This window comes from Echeneis naucrates, chromosome 23 (genome assembly GCF_900963305.1).
Source record: "Echeneis naucrates chromosome 23, fEcheNa1.1, whole genome shotgun sequence".
Lineage (NCBI taxonomy): Eukaryota > Metazoa > Chordata > Actinopteri > Carangiformes > Echeneidae > Echeneis > Echeneis naucrates.
Genome location: NC_042533.1, coordinates 15388338 through 15404420, shown reverse-complemented (window position 1 = coordinate 15404420; position 16083 = coordinate 15388338). Strand labels below are relative to the sequence as shown.

General features: G+C 39.5%; 1 protein-coding gene across 1 annotated transcript; it reads left to right on the top strand.

The window, feature by feature from the left end:
* The first annotated feature begins 1233 nt into the window (after positions 1-1233).
* Positions 1234-15038, top strand: podxl (podocalyxin-like). The gene is made up of 8 exons (XM_029495659.1): positions 1234-1684; positions 8451-9062; positions 9718-9884; positions 10018-10041; positions 10976-11108; positions 11196-11239; positions 11360-11482; positions 12261-15038. The coding sequence occupies exons 1-8, from the start codon at positions 1612-1614 to the stop codon at positions 12456-12458; spliced, it is 1374 nt and encodes a 457-aa protein (XP_029351519.1). The 5' UTR covers positions 1234-1611; the 3' UTR covers positions 12459-15038.
* The last annotated feature ends 1045 nt before the right edge of the window (positions 15039-16083 follow it).

Here is a 16083-nt window from a genome sequence, read left to right as displayed (position 1 = left end):
TGGGCTCCCTGTGCAGAGTTTGCATGTTCTCCCCATGCCTATGTGGGTTTCCTCCGGGTGCACCGGTTTCATGCCACTGTCCAAAGACATGCATATCTGGGCTAATTGGTGACTCAAAATTGTCTGTAGGTCTGAGTGTGAGTGCAAGTGGTTGTTCGTCTCTGTCTATGTGTTGGGCCTGGGACAGAGTGGCAACCTGTCCAGGGTGACCCCCACCATCATCCAATGTGAGCAGGAGCTGGTTCCAGCACTGGATATGGATAAGCAGTAGAGGATGAATAAATGATCAATGATGGATCATTTGATGGAGCTGTAGCTGTTGGCGTCTGGTGTCTACCTTGAAGACAAACACCCATAGGTCTCTTGGAGCAAGTCTTAGTAAGGTTTGGATTCTTAATCTGAATCCACACATGTTCATTTAATTTCAATTCACTTTCATTCAATTCACACTAAATCATTATCTCAAAGCATTTACAGGGTTAGTTTAAGAACTTAGAAGAATAAAGAGAAGCTTAGTTCCCACAGTGAGCAGCACTTGGTGACAGAAAAACCTCCAAGAGAAGCAGACTCAGGGAGGGTGGTCATCTCCCTCAGTGATAATCACAGTTGGTTTCCTAAGGTGTTTGGGGCAAAATGCAATAACTTCAATTGTGTCTGAATTCAAGATTTGAGATTTGTTTGACATTCCAGTCTACAAGTCCTAGACACGAATGGATTTGTGCCACCATGTTTCACTGATAGCTACAATTGGTATGGTATGGTGCATGGAATGGTGGTACATTGTGAAGTGTGGTTTTTCCTAATCAACTGCTTATATGAAATATATAGAATGGATATGTATATGTATAGTCTTTCATGTTTGTAAATGCTGGTCAATAAAATGACATCTGAACGATGCAAATTTGTCATTTCTGTGACCAAAGGCCTGTTTAGATCAGCTTTGACCCACGTTACACTTTTGCATATATTTAAAAAAAAAAAAAATGCAGTGAAAATGAAGACATACTGACAATGTCAATCTAAACAGGTCATTGTCCTTTGATAAATCAATGTTGATGTGACTTCACCCTACATCCTTGAGTCATGGGCCATTTTAGGAAAACTTCAAAACCAAGGGAACACATTGTCTCACAACTTCCTTTGTTATTGAAAATGTCCCAGCAGCAGAGCGTCCAGAGCTGTGGGATTGGACCATACTAGGTCTGCCCCTGCTTTTTCATGATAAGGGAGGCAGGGGCTGATTGACTGAATGATCCTGGTCTGCTACTCTGGCTGCTAACAGCTACTACAGGAGAGAGGACTGACTGAGCACAATACAGAGAGGGGGAGAGAGACACTGAGCAACAACGGTGCAGCCAAGGAAACGGCAGAAACACTCTTCCCACAAATCCCCAACTCTGCAAGGAGAGTAGAGAAAGAGGCAGCAGGGACAAACAAAAGCATTCTTGGCTTTCAGTTAAAAAGAAGAAGGAAAAAACACAATAAGTTGGGCAAGATCATTTACTTAAGATACAAATTGAAGGAGAAAGGCGTGACAAGACGGTTTATGATCTGTAAAACAGTTCCCAAAACAAAGTAAGGGACTATAGTGCAGCACTGCACGAATGATAAATGCATCTGGGAGAAGCAACAAGTAACCGGACAAGAGCAACAATGAGGATCACGTGGATGCTACTTTCACTAAGTGAGTCCAGTTTATTTTCCCATATATATGCCTGTGATGTTCCTCAGAGGGAGTGTTGAAGTGTTGCTTTGTTTGCAGTTTTTCTCTGTGATGTTTGAATAGTTAACCTGCATATATGAGTATTACACATGGTGTTTTTGGGTTCAAGGCACAAAGTCCCTGTGTGCTTCAGCATTACTTTAAAGCTGCTAAACTAAGCTGTATAAGTGCAATGTGAGCATCAGTAGTGTGATGCTGCAGGAGCTATGTACAAATGTTTTATGTGAAAGAAACTTAAAAAGGAGGCATTCTGTGCTTTCTATGGGTAAAGCTATTATTGCAGTGCCATTTGTGAAAGTAATGGTGGAAAAAGTATTAAAATCCTTTACTTGAGTAAAGTACTGTACCAACATGATGAGGTAAAAGGTCCTGAATTAAAAATCTTACCTGCGTAAAAATATTGTTTAAGTGAAAAAAAGGAGGCAACTCAAAGTATCTGAGAAAAAGTTAAGTGATAATTTATATATATATATTTGTAATACTGAGTGAGCAATTCACAATATACTGTGGCATGTCAAGATGGAACTATTTATTTGTTTTATATATAGTTTTGAATATAAAGTCTTCAAGGTCTCATCCATCACACAAATAATGCAAAACAGTAAAAGTACCTCAAAACTGTGATTAAGTTCAGGCCAGTACTCCCTTTCCTTTACTGGAGTGCAGATTCACAGAAACTTATTTTTTGCTACTTCCTCCTGACATAATTATTAATTATCCTTTCAACAAGTTTTACTAACTTGTTTGATGCTCATATTATACTGTAGGTGTGAACATGAGCATTCAGTGCTTGTGTGTATAGCTAATACCTCATGTAACATATCAGGGAAGACAGGAGGGGCCGCTTGATAGAGGAAAGTCAGATCTGTGGACAACTTCAGCTGCAAGAAAAAGCATCAGAGAGTGTTGCAGGTGAAAGTACTAACATGTCCTTTAAACAGTGTCCCCCCTTTCCCCCACCTCCCCGTCCCTCAACGCACACACACGCACACACGCACACACACGCACACAGTCTTTTAAGAGCTCCATCCACAGAAAGAAGGAGGCTGAATAATGAAGCGCCCCTCCTGAGCTCCTTCACTGGGTGACAGTTTTCTTTAATTATGCAACTTTCTCAGCACTGCAGCAGGTGGATTCAGAGGGGAGGCTTTTATTTTTTGAATGTGTGAAACAAAACATGTGACACTTGGCCAAAACTCAGTCTGGTTGCTGTCAGCACTTTTTCTAAAAATAAAAGCCAGACACATTTTCTTTGCGTGTGAACGTGCATCTGTGTTTAACTCTGTTATCACTACAGTGTGTTTTGCTTTGTGTGGCTGTGTTGCTTTCTAGTACTTTTTGTTTTTAAGTTGAAGCAAGAACTTGTTGTTTTTACCCTTTTGTTTAAGTACAGGTTTAACAAACAGGATAAAACATATTCATCAGTGAGATTTAGTGTGAGGTCCTCACAGGTGGATTTTGTGATTTTTCAGCTAGAGCCAGGCAAACTAGGCAAACCATCCTGCTGCCCAAAGGTGGTTTATTTTGCCAAATGTTTCAAAGGTTCCTGTGTTTTGTTTAGTTTTTTTTTTTCTTTTTTTTTTCATAAAAGCAGCCCAGTGTTTTTCAGTAGGTTTTATATAGTGCATTTGTCATGAAGGTATGTTTTTCAAGGTTCTTCAGGCTTGGTACGTTTATTGTCATGATTTAGGCCACTGTTTCACTCCTTCTGCTAACCCTAACAGCTTTCTTAGCAACTTTTTCATTCTTAATTCTTTTTAATACCTCCAACAATATTGCCAACTGCAGCAACTACCACATAAAAGCTGAGGTGAGGTGATATGATATCCTTTCTTTGTACACTTGTTTCCTACAAGATAACAGCTGGTTGGAGTTCCTGGCCTGTTGAGATACCAGCGGCTGGGGACACACTGCCTGCTTGGCCATCTCACATAGGAGAACAGTTGAACTTTTGAATTTGAACCTTTCTAACATTAGGGTCCCAACAAGCATGAGGGGGGCAGGAGACATCCAGAAAAGCGTGAATGAAAGTGATATTAAATGTTTTTTTCTGCCGTCTGGCCATGAGACTCCAGTTTGCATGGAAATTTGTTCACATAGTCTGATCATAGATGTGCATGGTGTGTTGATTTGCAGGCCAAAAGAGAATTTGGACTGGTATGCTTTGTTTTGACTGAAAGGTGTGAAAACCCTTGACGGGTTCGTGCATTAATTTCCTCATTGTTCCACATCCAGTTCACCCACAGAGAACCGGAACAGTTGTAACCTCAGCCTGGAGCATTTTACCTTTTCAGCCAATTATATTTTGCTAATATTCAGTTCTAAATATTGTCTTATGATCGACCCATTTATTCTAACTCTTAACTGTGCATCACCCACAAGCCATCATAAAAAAAAAATATATATATTTCAAATAGAATTATAATCTCTGTGCTTCCTTGAACACACCTCCAAACACAATCTTATTCATCCCATTGAAAGCTTCAATGTTTCACAAGCTTTGTCCACAGTTAAGAAGAAAAACCTTGGAATAAAAACAAAGGGAGAGAATCCTTTATTTTTTACTTTCTTCCTCCATTTCACCTTGGGAATGAAACAACCGTGCAGCTAAGATTTCCAGCCTCCCCTTAAGGACAGCTGGAGGTCTGAGGCACCCTTTTGGAATCACCGTGCATCCAGGTGCAGTGGATCTGGTTTTTAAAGACCAGGCATGGCTGGGATGTGGACACAGATTTCTCTCAATGAGGAATCTCTGCATAAACGTCCAGTGTTCCATCCCTGTCTGATGCGGCAGATAAAGAGCTGCTCGCCTTCATCGCTACACTAACCTCTCACTCCCTCCTTCTACCCAGCATGCCACACTGACCCAGGTGTCCATTAATCAGGCCTGTGGCTGGTACCAACATGGACCTTCACCTACCTCCTCCTCCTCCTCCTTTCAGTATGAGGGCCTCCTCATTCCTCTCCTGCCTTCATCTTTTCCTCCTTATTTTCTCAGTAATCTTCTCATCTGCCTTATTACTTTGTGTGAACTCCCATTTTGTACAAAGTGTTTAGGAAAGCAGAAAATGACTCCTCCCTTAATGGTGAGCAAAATGTGTGTGTGTGTGTGTGTGTGTGTGTGTGTGTGTGTGTGTGTGTGTGTGTGTGTGTGTGTGTGTGTTTGTGTGTGTGAGTGTGTGTGTGTGTGTGTGTGTGTGTGTGTGTGTGTGTGTGTGTATGTGTGTGTGTGTGTGTGTGTGTGAGAGAGAGAGAGATAGAGAGAGAAAGAGAGAGAAGAAGAAACATACATACACACTCTCTTCCTTATGAAAGTTGCACTCACTCAATGTTCCAGTTAAACTTTGGTGGTGTCTTATTGTACAGGTGTTACCTTGAATTTGGATGAGCTGGTCATTTAACTGTCAACTTCAACTCTAATCACAGCTGGATCAATAATGATGTGGCTGGTTTAAATGAAGTATTTTCAGCAGGATATGTTATTATATGATACCTTCGTGACTCTTTTGTAAAAGTAGTTTGAACAGAAAGAATCGGAGGCCTTTGGAAACCTTGTGTCACTGCTCTCAGTCCCTCCTCAGGCCAATGATTTACCTGTGGCACTAGCCCTGTTGTCGCAGCTTTTGTTCAGTTAAATTCTGTATTTTAATGCTACAACTGTCTTCAATGGCTGTATTCACTGCAGCTAACCAAAGCTGCTTTTCGTGTGTTTGTTTTGGATAGATATGACTTAGAATAGATATTATATTAAGTTCGTAGATTACTGATTGATTAAAGTGCAGTGTAAAAGTGTGTCTTCTCCAATTGAATGGAGGCTCCGGTGATCAGCTCATGACGTGCACACGTGTGTGTTAACCATTGATCAGGCTGTCCAAGGACAAGTACTGTGTAATTTGTTAGATTATCTGCGTAACTGTGTGAGCGTTATTTTGAGTGTTTGTGCAAAAGTGTGGTGTGAAATTCCTGCATGACTGTTCAGTCCCTCTTCATTTTCTCTCCTCTCACCCCTCCTTCCCTCCCCTCTTCCCTTTCACTTTCCTTTCTTTTATTCGTTTCAGACATTCACCTTCCTTCACACCAGCGTTCCAAGCCCATGCTTGTATGTCCACTCTTGGGTCCAGCGGGGCCTTTGTGTGGGCTGTCACCAAACTAACAGAGCTGCTTTGTCCTGCTAGAACTTTGGAGTGACAGCTACATTCATATATTTACTCTTCTCCATTTAATGGGCACAGTGCAAATTCACGATCAGATGCACATCAGTCAGGGGTAGAAATTGATGGCTAACTGGCTGCATAACTGCCACACAAAAACATACAAACGTTACTATAAAACTTTTGACAACCTTTGTAAACTCAACAGAATCTATATATGAGTTAGTTTGATAGAAAAAGAGTAATGCATCTGTATTCTACAACCAGAAATGGGTAGTTTCACAGTAATGGACAGAAGTATGTCCACATGGTATATATCTTTTGACATATGGAACCAGCAAGGGGCTACCACTGGTTATCCCTGTGGCTGAGGTTTTGAAAAGCAAGTAGTACAACACTGAGCTACATCCCCAGGATTTTTATAGAAACACCGAGTTTAGATTTGACTCCATCAATATGGTGTAATAGATTTACCCTTTGTGTGTTTGTTACAGGAATTTATCTTTAGCATTCCAGACTGCAGTTTTTGCAAAATTCGGGCAAAATTCTGAGCTCTGTGTTGTTGTTTTGTATGGCAAAAAGAGCACATGTGGTCACTGGTAGAGAGCCTCCTGCTGTCCAGTGTGGACTGATAAAGTATTAACAGTCAGATTGTGTTTCTTCTTCTCTCCATGTTTCTCTGGGTGTGGGGGCATTTATTTAAAAAATGGCAGTCAGGAAGGGAGGACAATTCAAACAGTCTCCACCCTCCAGCCATGGTGTCATTCTCCTTAAATATGTATGGATAGTGGCGCTCACATTGTACACAACTTGGCGGATCCCTGCTCGAACCAAGCATTAGAACCCCAGGGAGACAGGGAGCTGCTTCTGACCTTCACTGGTCAAAGGGCGGAGGATGGTTGAATTGTCCTCTCTTCCTCATAATCCCTCCATGGTTTATATGAATATCACGCTTCATGTGCTCCCTAAAGGACCAGCTTCATACACAAATCTGGGGCCATGCAACACATGCAAGCACATGCGGTCACTGGTAGAGAGCGTCCTGCTGTCCAAGATTTCCACCAGCTCCTGAGGTGACTGACATCTAGCTCTTGCTCCTAAATGTTCACCAACTGCTCTCCTATTGAGTCTGTCTGCTGCAAATGATGTTGACAAATGGAATGCAAAGACAAGCAAGTAAAAAGCAGTATGTTGAAAGATGCTGAAACACTGACTCAGAGTTATATATTCTATCTTCATATAAAAAGAGGGGTCATTCTTTTCCTTTCTGTACTGTGAAATTTAAGGCAAAAGGAGTGCCAGGAGTTGGCCCTTGCTGTTGGACTTCTTGATTTAAGTTTCGGCCTTGTCCTTCTCTATTTATAGTGAACATGACAGGATGCCACACACAATAAAGTTAAAGGCACCACACCCTCGGCCACAGCTTGTTTCCAACGCAAATGAACAATCTTCTCCTAAACAATGAACTCCACACACGCACATCAAGTCCGCACACATTCACTTTCAGAGTTCAAATGAAAACAATAAGTTGGTGTCACTTCCTGAGATGAGAGAAATGTTTCAGCACATTGGTGCTCATGTGTCGCAAATGGCGTACAGTTTATTGCCAGCTTTTGTTAGACCCTCTGATTTTTTTGTGAAATTTGTGAGCTAACCAGCTAGCTCTGGTCTACAGTAGGTCTAGGTCTACAGTAAAGCATGCGGCTTCTCAGAGGAGAGATTATGACCTCTTGTATAATAAAGACAATGATGACTAAAGCTAATGTTAATTCAAGCCATGTATGGGTTTCTTTTTCTTGGGAATGTGTAATGCTTCCTCCCATATGTTATGATAAGTTAGTTGAATCAGTCTGACCCCTTGGCTGGAGCATTACTGCTTTACTTGTGCGTGCTTATATGAGTTTATTTTGTTGACAGAATAAAGACAGAGACATTGACAATAAGATATTAAGAGCATTAGAGGCTTTTGAGCTGATTTTTCTTGATTTTCCGCTCAAAGAAGTGAGAAAAAGTCCTGATCAGATAAAGATAGAAACATTATTTTGAAAATATTTATCTTGTTTTGTAAGTGCCTTTAAATACAGTGAACAAAGTGTTATTGACTTGTCTTCACAATATAATATCAATATCATAATATTCGTGACATTTAAAAAAAAATTTAAGAGGTATCCTTTCAACCAAGAGTTTTAGAAACTCGATCTATCTGATGTCCCTGATTAATTTACAAGACTGATATGTCACTGACCACGGGCCAGCTGCCACTGAATCAAATATTATGAGTCTATCTGTAACATTTTGAAAATTAAATAAGATTTCCAGCTTACAACTCTAGCAGCATGCGAATGCAGCATTAAGCAGTTGCTTCAACACTGACCGACTGAACACTGTCACTAAGAGGGTGAGACTCAGAGGAGTCCCTTTTATTCAACTGAATGTTTGCATCAGTTAAACACATATTGCTGCCAGCCTTGTAAGATGATGAATGCCAGTCGCTTCACACACCAAGTAATTTTTGTAATCAAATGATCCCTGCTACTCCCACTTAACTTGTTTTGTTTTGTTTATTGTCTCTTTAGGCCTCCTTCTACTCACTGTCTGTCCAAATGGCACCATTTCAGCAGATACAAATTCCACAACAGCTCCCACCACAGCAAAAACTTCAACCAAAGCAGCTGATACATCTCCTGTATCAACAGTTAAATCTATTACAAAACCAACAACTGATACGTCTGCTACAACAGCTACAACTGTTGGAAAAAATACAACTACTGCAATATCTACAACTACTGCAAAAGCTATAACTACTGCAACAAATACATCTGCAACAGATGTAAGTGGTACAACACCTACACCTGCACCAAAATCTACAACTCTTGCAGCTGTAGCTATAAATATGACTGCTGCAAACGATACAATGGGTCAAGCACATGCCACTGCAGCAACAACAACACCTGCAACTTCTACAAGAGCTCCATCAGCTATTGTTAGTACACTGCAAAACAGTGGAATCCCAGTGGAATCTTTTTCACTGACCACCCTCATTCCAACCTCTAAGATGGAATCATCTGTCACTTCGACAAGTCCTCATTACAAAAAGACAACCAACATCTCAAAGGTCCCACCAGATACCACAGCAGTACGCAAGTCCAAAGCTTACAGCAGCACCACTTCCAAGATGAATACCAGAAGTAAGTTTTTCAGTGACTTCACTATATCGCTTCACAAATACACTTACAAAGGCACATAAAACTGATGACAGCCCTGTGTCTGAGGGCTCATTTTGAACTCTGAGAGATCAAGAATCTGGAAACAGAGGGGTTAAAGCATTTCAGCACTGTCCCCTGGCATTTGAAATACTGCAGTTATTAGTCTAATGCAGCATCAAAATCAAAGGTAAAAATTGAAAGCAATGGTAGAGAACTGACACAGCAGCAGCCCAACTCTGATAATCATCTGTGGTGCCTGTATTATTCCAATGCCTAACTTGCCAGTCATTAAGAGTGAATGAGTGAAAGAACTTGCGATGAGGGAGTGCATCTACTCATATTTGTATTTCACTGATCACTTATCTGTACAACCTGACCAACCACAGGAAAGTTATACTTTGAATTGCCTCACCCAGATTCAAGATGAAGAGTATCACATTACTATAGAAAGACCTGTCTGGGAGCCTAGACTATGTACATAAGTGGATGTAGGCTCCAGACATGTCAATCAAAACCAATGCTAAAGAGCCCTAAAACCTTAAGGTCAGTGCTCAGTTCTGGGCTGCTTCATTACCTGGTGAAATAATGTAAAACGTCTCTGTTTTATTTCTTGTTAAAATTAAATTAACTGTGACAGTGACAACACAGCCATCAGCATCAGGGACCCAAGGAATGACATTGACCCCAAGCCCCACCACCCTGATCAAAGCAAGTTCTCCAGTACTTGCAGATCTAAATAGAAGCTCATCCCTAACAACCACCACCACCTTGGCTGTCACAGAACCCCAGCCAAAGAAGCTGCAGGTGAGACACACTGCAATGAGCTGGTGTATTCACTTATGTTTGCTTTACATGAATTACTTGTATGTATTTAACATGACTCTGGAATTGTGTTAAGTAACACTTTTTTCTGTTTGTTTGTTTTTTCTTTCTGCAGTATTCTCTGAACAGCAGACATGAGGTAAAGCTAAGCTTCAGCTTTGAGTTGAATATCTGTTTCAGACCAGTTGAATTTACAGAAACAAAATATATGACTCTCATCAGGCTTTCTTCTCTTTAGAAATGTGGTATAATTATGTGTACAAGAGTAGAATAAAAGTAGAGAAGTAGTAGTCTAACAATATTGCACCATAATATTTTTTTATATTGCAATGACTTTTATGTCACTGCATCAGTTAAAATTTTCTCAAAGCTCACAAGTAATTATGCACTAGTAATATTGCTGAAAATGGTGCCCGCGGTTATCTAAACCCATGTTATATTTATTTAAGCATTTTTAATGTCTTGAACATCGGCTCTAAGATTTAATAGAAATAAATCATTTACATGTGTTTAAAGAAGTGTAAAAGTGCTGTTTTATCAACATTTGTATAAAAATTTCTTGAAACAAACAAATGTTATTCAAAATTGTTGATAGCTCGTCACAAGTTGGGGCTGGAGTGGATTTCCGACGCTCTTATTCAGCAACAGCAAAGGAAATAGTGACATTTGCTATGATAACAAAAAAAAGGATACCAATTTCTGGATGGAAAAAGAATATCAGTGTGAACCCTTCCTGCCTCTCCTTCGTTTCCTTCATTCCCACACCTCTTTTGTATACTTTCTGTTCTCTCTCTGAGAACCTCTACGCAGCTGTATCTTTCATAATATACAAGAAATGCTCCTCATATCAGAGCACAGGAAGATGTGACCTCAGGTGTCACCTCTGACATTCCTGTTCACACGTCCCAATAGTCCACTAGAGGTTGTCAAAACCTTATTATTAATGGCATTAATTATTTATAGAAATGTTACTAATGCCATGTGGTGTTGATTTAACTTTTCATGTACATATATATATATATTTATGGATATGTAATTTCATTGGTATTTTACATCTCTGATTTCACATTTAGAAAGACCATGACAAAGAACTGGTGGAGGTGTGCAAGCAGTTAATGGTGAATTTACAAGATGGAAACTGCACCCTGATCTGGAGGCAGCTAAATGACAAAGTACAGTTTGACTATGTGGAGATAAATGGCAAAGGTAAAGCATCTTCCTCCCATTCTTGAAGTCATCAGTTTAACTAAATGTTCTGAAAAGACATAGCCAACAAGTTATTGTCGCCCACAGTGAAAACAAGCATTGCATCTCAGTATTATGAAGAAATCTCCAAGGTAAGGATTCATACATGTTTATTTAAACAACACTTGACTTCCAAAGTCCTGTGACCTTTAAAAGGTGAAGTAGGATGGTAAAGTGAAGAGATCTTATTCTCTTATTGTGTCTTCCATTAGAAAAGAGCAACAGACAATAAGACACTTATTGCTATCCTGGCATCCTGTGGAGCCCTGCTCATCATGATTGTGATCCTCGCTGTCTGTGCTTCCCATCACCGCAAACCATACAACGAGAACCAGGTCGGTGCCCAAACGTAAGATTGTGTTTCTGTCAGAGCTTGAGGTGAAATGTTGTCCTCATGATCTCAGCAGTGGTGATACTGAGAACGTCAGTTGCGAGGCATCATCAAATGGTCAGGAATTCAATTTTATCCAATACCATGCATAAAGAGCAAAAATTTTTAAAATGTTAACGTTAGCATGAGATGAGCATGAGATGGTGTACTTGTTGAACATCAGCATGTTTCCATTATCAGGCAAAAGGACCCAAAACAGGCAAAGCGGTAGCGTTGTTGCCTCACATCAAGAAAGTTTTGGGTTTGATTCCCTGGTGGTGAACTGGATGGGGGTGACCCCAAAGGATTTATGGATGATATGGAACAAACTGGACCTGACTATATGGTTCATCCCCATTCCCATTGAGGGTGTCAACCCTTATTAAGCTACATTTAAATTTTTGATGCCTTTGTGTTTTTTCCTTGTAATATTTTAATTTAACAATCTTCACATATTCAATTTAACATTTAATTTAAATATATATCTTTCAATAAGGACTTTTATTGTACTAGGAGTAAGGAGCTCAGAAAAAAAAATTGTCATATATCAAACCAAAGAACCAAAGAAAGGGGTTTAAATTTAAAGAATATCAATGTATTCTTTAAATTTACAAGTAAGCTGTTCAAAAAGGTTCAATCATCTGGCTTTTAAAGGAAACCAAAATATGAGAAATATTTAACTATTTGTAAAATAATGTCAGAGGTTACCTTCTGTGACAAACTGGCTCTCTTCACCTTTGCAGCAACACCTAACAGAGGAGCTGCACACGGTGGAGAATGGTTACCATGACAATCCCACACTGGAGGTGATGGAGGTGCAGCCTGAGATGCAGGAGAAGAAGATGGTGCTTAATAGAGAGTTCAGCAACGACAGCTGGATAGTCCCCATTGACAACCTGCTGAAGGAAGACATACCTGATGAGGAGGATACGCACCTGTAGGAGGAGTAGAAGGAGAAAAACAAGATGTAGAAGGAGATGGCAACTGGGCCTGGCTAGTTCAAGGTCAAACAAATAAAGGAAACAAATGCTTCTTGCTTAATGCAGACCCTGGCAACTTGTCTCACTGTCCTAATCCTGGGATCATGTCCCAGCAAAAGAAAACTTTCTGATAGAGAGATGTATCCAATAAGGCAACCAAGCCTCCCCTTTAATACTTTGGACCTGCTCTGTTTGATGTATTTATGCTCAACCAGAACTAAAATTCAACCCAGAAACAATGAAAAGCTGATGAAATCAGCACTGAGGCTTTGAAAGTAGTAATGCTTAGATGTGCTTATAGAAGTAGACTAGTTTTAAAGGTCCCAACATTTGACCCTCATGTGTTTTATTTTGAAGTGCTGGTGCCCATAAGAGGATCCATTTGTCCTTTGAAAAAAAAGGAAAAACAATCTCTGTATTTTAAATCTACCCTCCCTGGAGTTCTAGTAACAATAGCTCAGTCAGTCAAACAGAAGAGCCTCTTTTGATTGGCTGAATGTTTGTTTGTTTGTTTGTTTTTTTTTTTGACCCAATAAAAAAGAAGCCGATGTTATGTAAACACCAAATACTGCAAGGGAAAATGGTGGGTCTAGGTGGATGGGTTCATGGTCTGGTTGAAGGTGATAGATTTTGATTTGTTGTGACATCACAAAGTTCACAAAGTTTCTGAATACAGGCTGTGTACTACAGCATTTCTCTGTGGACAAGACCTCTGATACTTTCATAAAATTAATATGATTTATAGTGAAAGAAGACATGGAGGTCTACCTTTTAAAGTCCTTTAATATAAGTGTGACTTCAGAGCACAATTGAAAGATGTTTATTTGACCCTTGTTACTTGCAGGACCCTTGTGGGACTTCGGCTCATTTGAACCAAAACATCTGTTGGTATTCTGCCATTAGCTTCTGCATGTGTGAAGGACCAGGGAGTTTCACCTAACTGATCACCTGCAGAAGAAGCTCAGCATGGTAACAACATCAGCTGTAATTGGCAGGTCAGCAGTAACTAACTTAGGAAGATTACCTCAGGATACTTCAAAGATGCCTTTGTGACTTTCCGCTAGCGTTTATGGACTATGAGGCTGTAAAAGCTGGACTGGTAGCACTCAGCACTAACCTTATTCAAAGAGATTCAACTTGTCCATAAAGACACTTGGTGGATAAAAATAAGACAAATGAAGGCGTTTTATCCAAACAGTCACATGTTGCCTCTAGACTGCAAAAGTCCACAAGGTAATACCTTGGGGTGTTGGGCTCATGCTCAGGCAACAAAGTGCCAAATATTGAGATTTTTTTTTTATTATGATCAAATTAATAAACTGTGAAAAATAATGATCAGCATTTAAATAGAGGAGGAAACAGCCCACTATTCAATAGGGTAAATAAACTGTTTTAGTAAGCAAACTTCGAGCTTAAAAATTATTGTTTAAATAATGTTGGTATGCAAATACCTTCATTTGGAAATTCAAGAATAATTCAAATTACTGTGGTTCTTCATTCTAGATGTTTTGGCTTTTACCTAAACCTGCAGCATATACCGTAGTCACCTAATTAATTTCTAAGCCCTGCAACAATGTCAGGCAAACAACTGATATAAGCAGAAAACAAAAGCAAAACAATATGATATGCTGCTGCCTTTGAAAGAGGGCCCAACTGAAATGTCAGTAGTAATGCCACAGTCTTAAAGGAAAACTGAGCACAGTGGGTGCTTCATCTGTGAGCACTGACTGCACAAACTGCAAAAGTTAGAAGAATAATTTGTTTCTTGTTGCCATAGAAATAAGTCAAGTGAAATATTACAAATATATTTTGTATGAATGCGACATTGACTTGTGAATTGATAATCGTTTTTTTCCAAAGTGCAAATTTGTCAGGTCCTACTTCAAATGTTAACATATATACTTTTGGGTGTCAGGTTCATGATTATTAAGTCATTACCTGAAATCAGCAATAATCTTTCACCTTTACGAAACAAATGTGCTGACTCGTCAGTAACAAGAACAAATATGCACAGATGCTGAAATTTGTCAATACAATACTGTGCCATGTCTGAAGAAAATTCTGTAAATATTGTGCATATCGTTTTGTTTTCATAGTTGCTGATGTTGGAAGGGTTAAGATTAAAAACCCTCACCCAAACACTTTTGATGTTCAGTTTAAGTAATGTACTTCCCTTTTTACTACCCTTTAACCCAAGTAAGAAAGCTATATATGTGTGTGCGTGTCTGTGTGTGTGTGTGTATGTATGTATGTGCGTATATATATACATGCACATACATACACACACACATCCACTTCAAACTATATACAAGTGTGTCCATCACTCCAATCCAACCTTTTTGTGTGTCTGGTGTTTGACTTTACTATAGTGGTGCCATTATCACCAAGCTATTTGTAAGTACAAATATTTCATGTATTTATGGTTTGTTTGCTGTCGAAGGCAAACAGCAGGGGTCTGACACACTGGAAGTTGTAAACTATTGATTGCCGTGGTGATTATATTCACATTTGCAAATAAAGGTTTCCACTTTTGTTGGGCAATATTTTCCTTTCTGTGCGGCTGTCAGTAATACCACCCATTTGGCCACTAAGGGGCAGCAACAAGACAGAGTTAGGAAAACTTGAACAAAATACAGTCTTTATTCATTATATACATTACGTACAATGCAATACTACAACGCTTTCTACACATTCACTGTATCAACAGAGTAGTGCTCACTGATCTGACAGTACCAGCCAATAAACCCCCAAGTCTCACTCAGAGGCTGAGAGGTAGGCAGGACAGAAAAAACAAACAAGAGGAAAATACAAAATAAGAACTCATCAAGCAAACATTGTAAAGTGTAGGGGCTTTACCCTGAAATAGCAAAAGAAGAGCATTTGGCATTATGTCTTTTAAAAAGGTCCTTTCAATTAGTTTTCCTCTGGCACAAAACAAAAATGAATTCTAGAGCAAGCATGTCCAGATACCATCCCAGATACCCATGACATGACTGTTCCATCAGAGCAGCCTCCACTGCTGCTCTCCTGTTTCCTCTTAAATTGGAATAAAGGTAGAAAAAAATGCAGGCAAAACACATAAACAGACGTATTACACACACACAAACACGCACCTTCCTCCTCCAACACAATGTTATTTTCTAACACTTATGAATTCAAGGAATTAAAAGCTGTTTGGCGGAGTAGCAGGTCAGTCTGCAAACAAACTTAAAAAAAAAAAAAAAACTAAACTAAAACTGAATTATAAACCTGAAGCTTAATATAAAGTGAGGGGAAATGACTCTCCAGTGTCAACACACCAGCAACATCATAGTGATGATGGGTGCAGCAGAGCACCCACAGTTACAGTAAACATTTTATACAACTGAATTTTACACAATGAAAGGTTTATGTCAAATATATTCTTTATACAGGGCAGTGAGTGTTCCAGGAAGTACTCTGACACTGACAGGACCTTTTCACTCATGTTTGTTCTGGTTTCTGCAGCACAGGAGTTTTGGAGATTATGGGAACTACAAAGACAAACCAGAGAACAGATAGCACACTAAATATGGAGCTACAAACTGCAATGATTTAGCTTAGCATA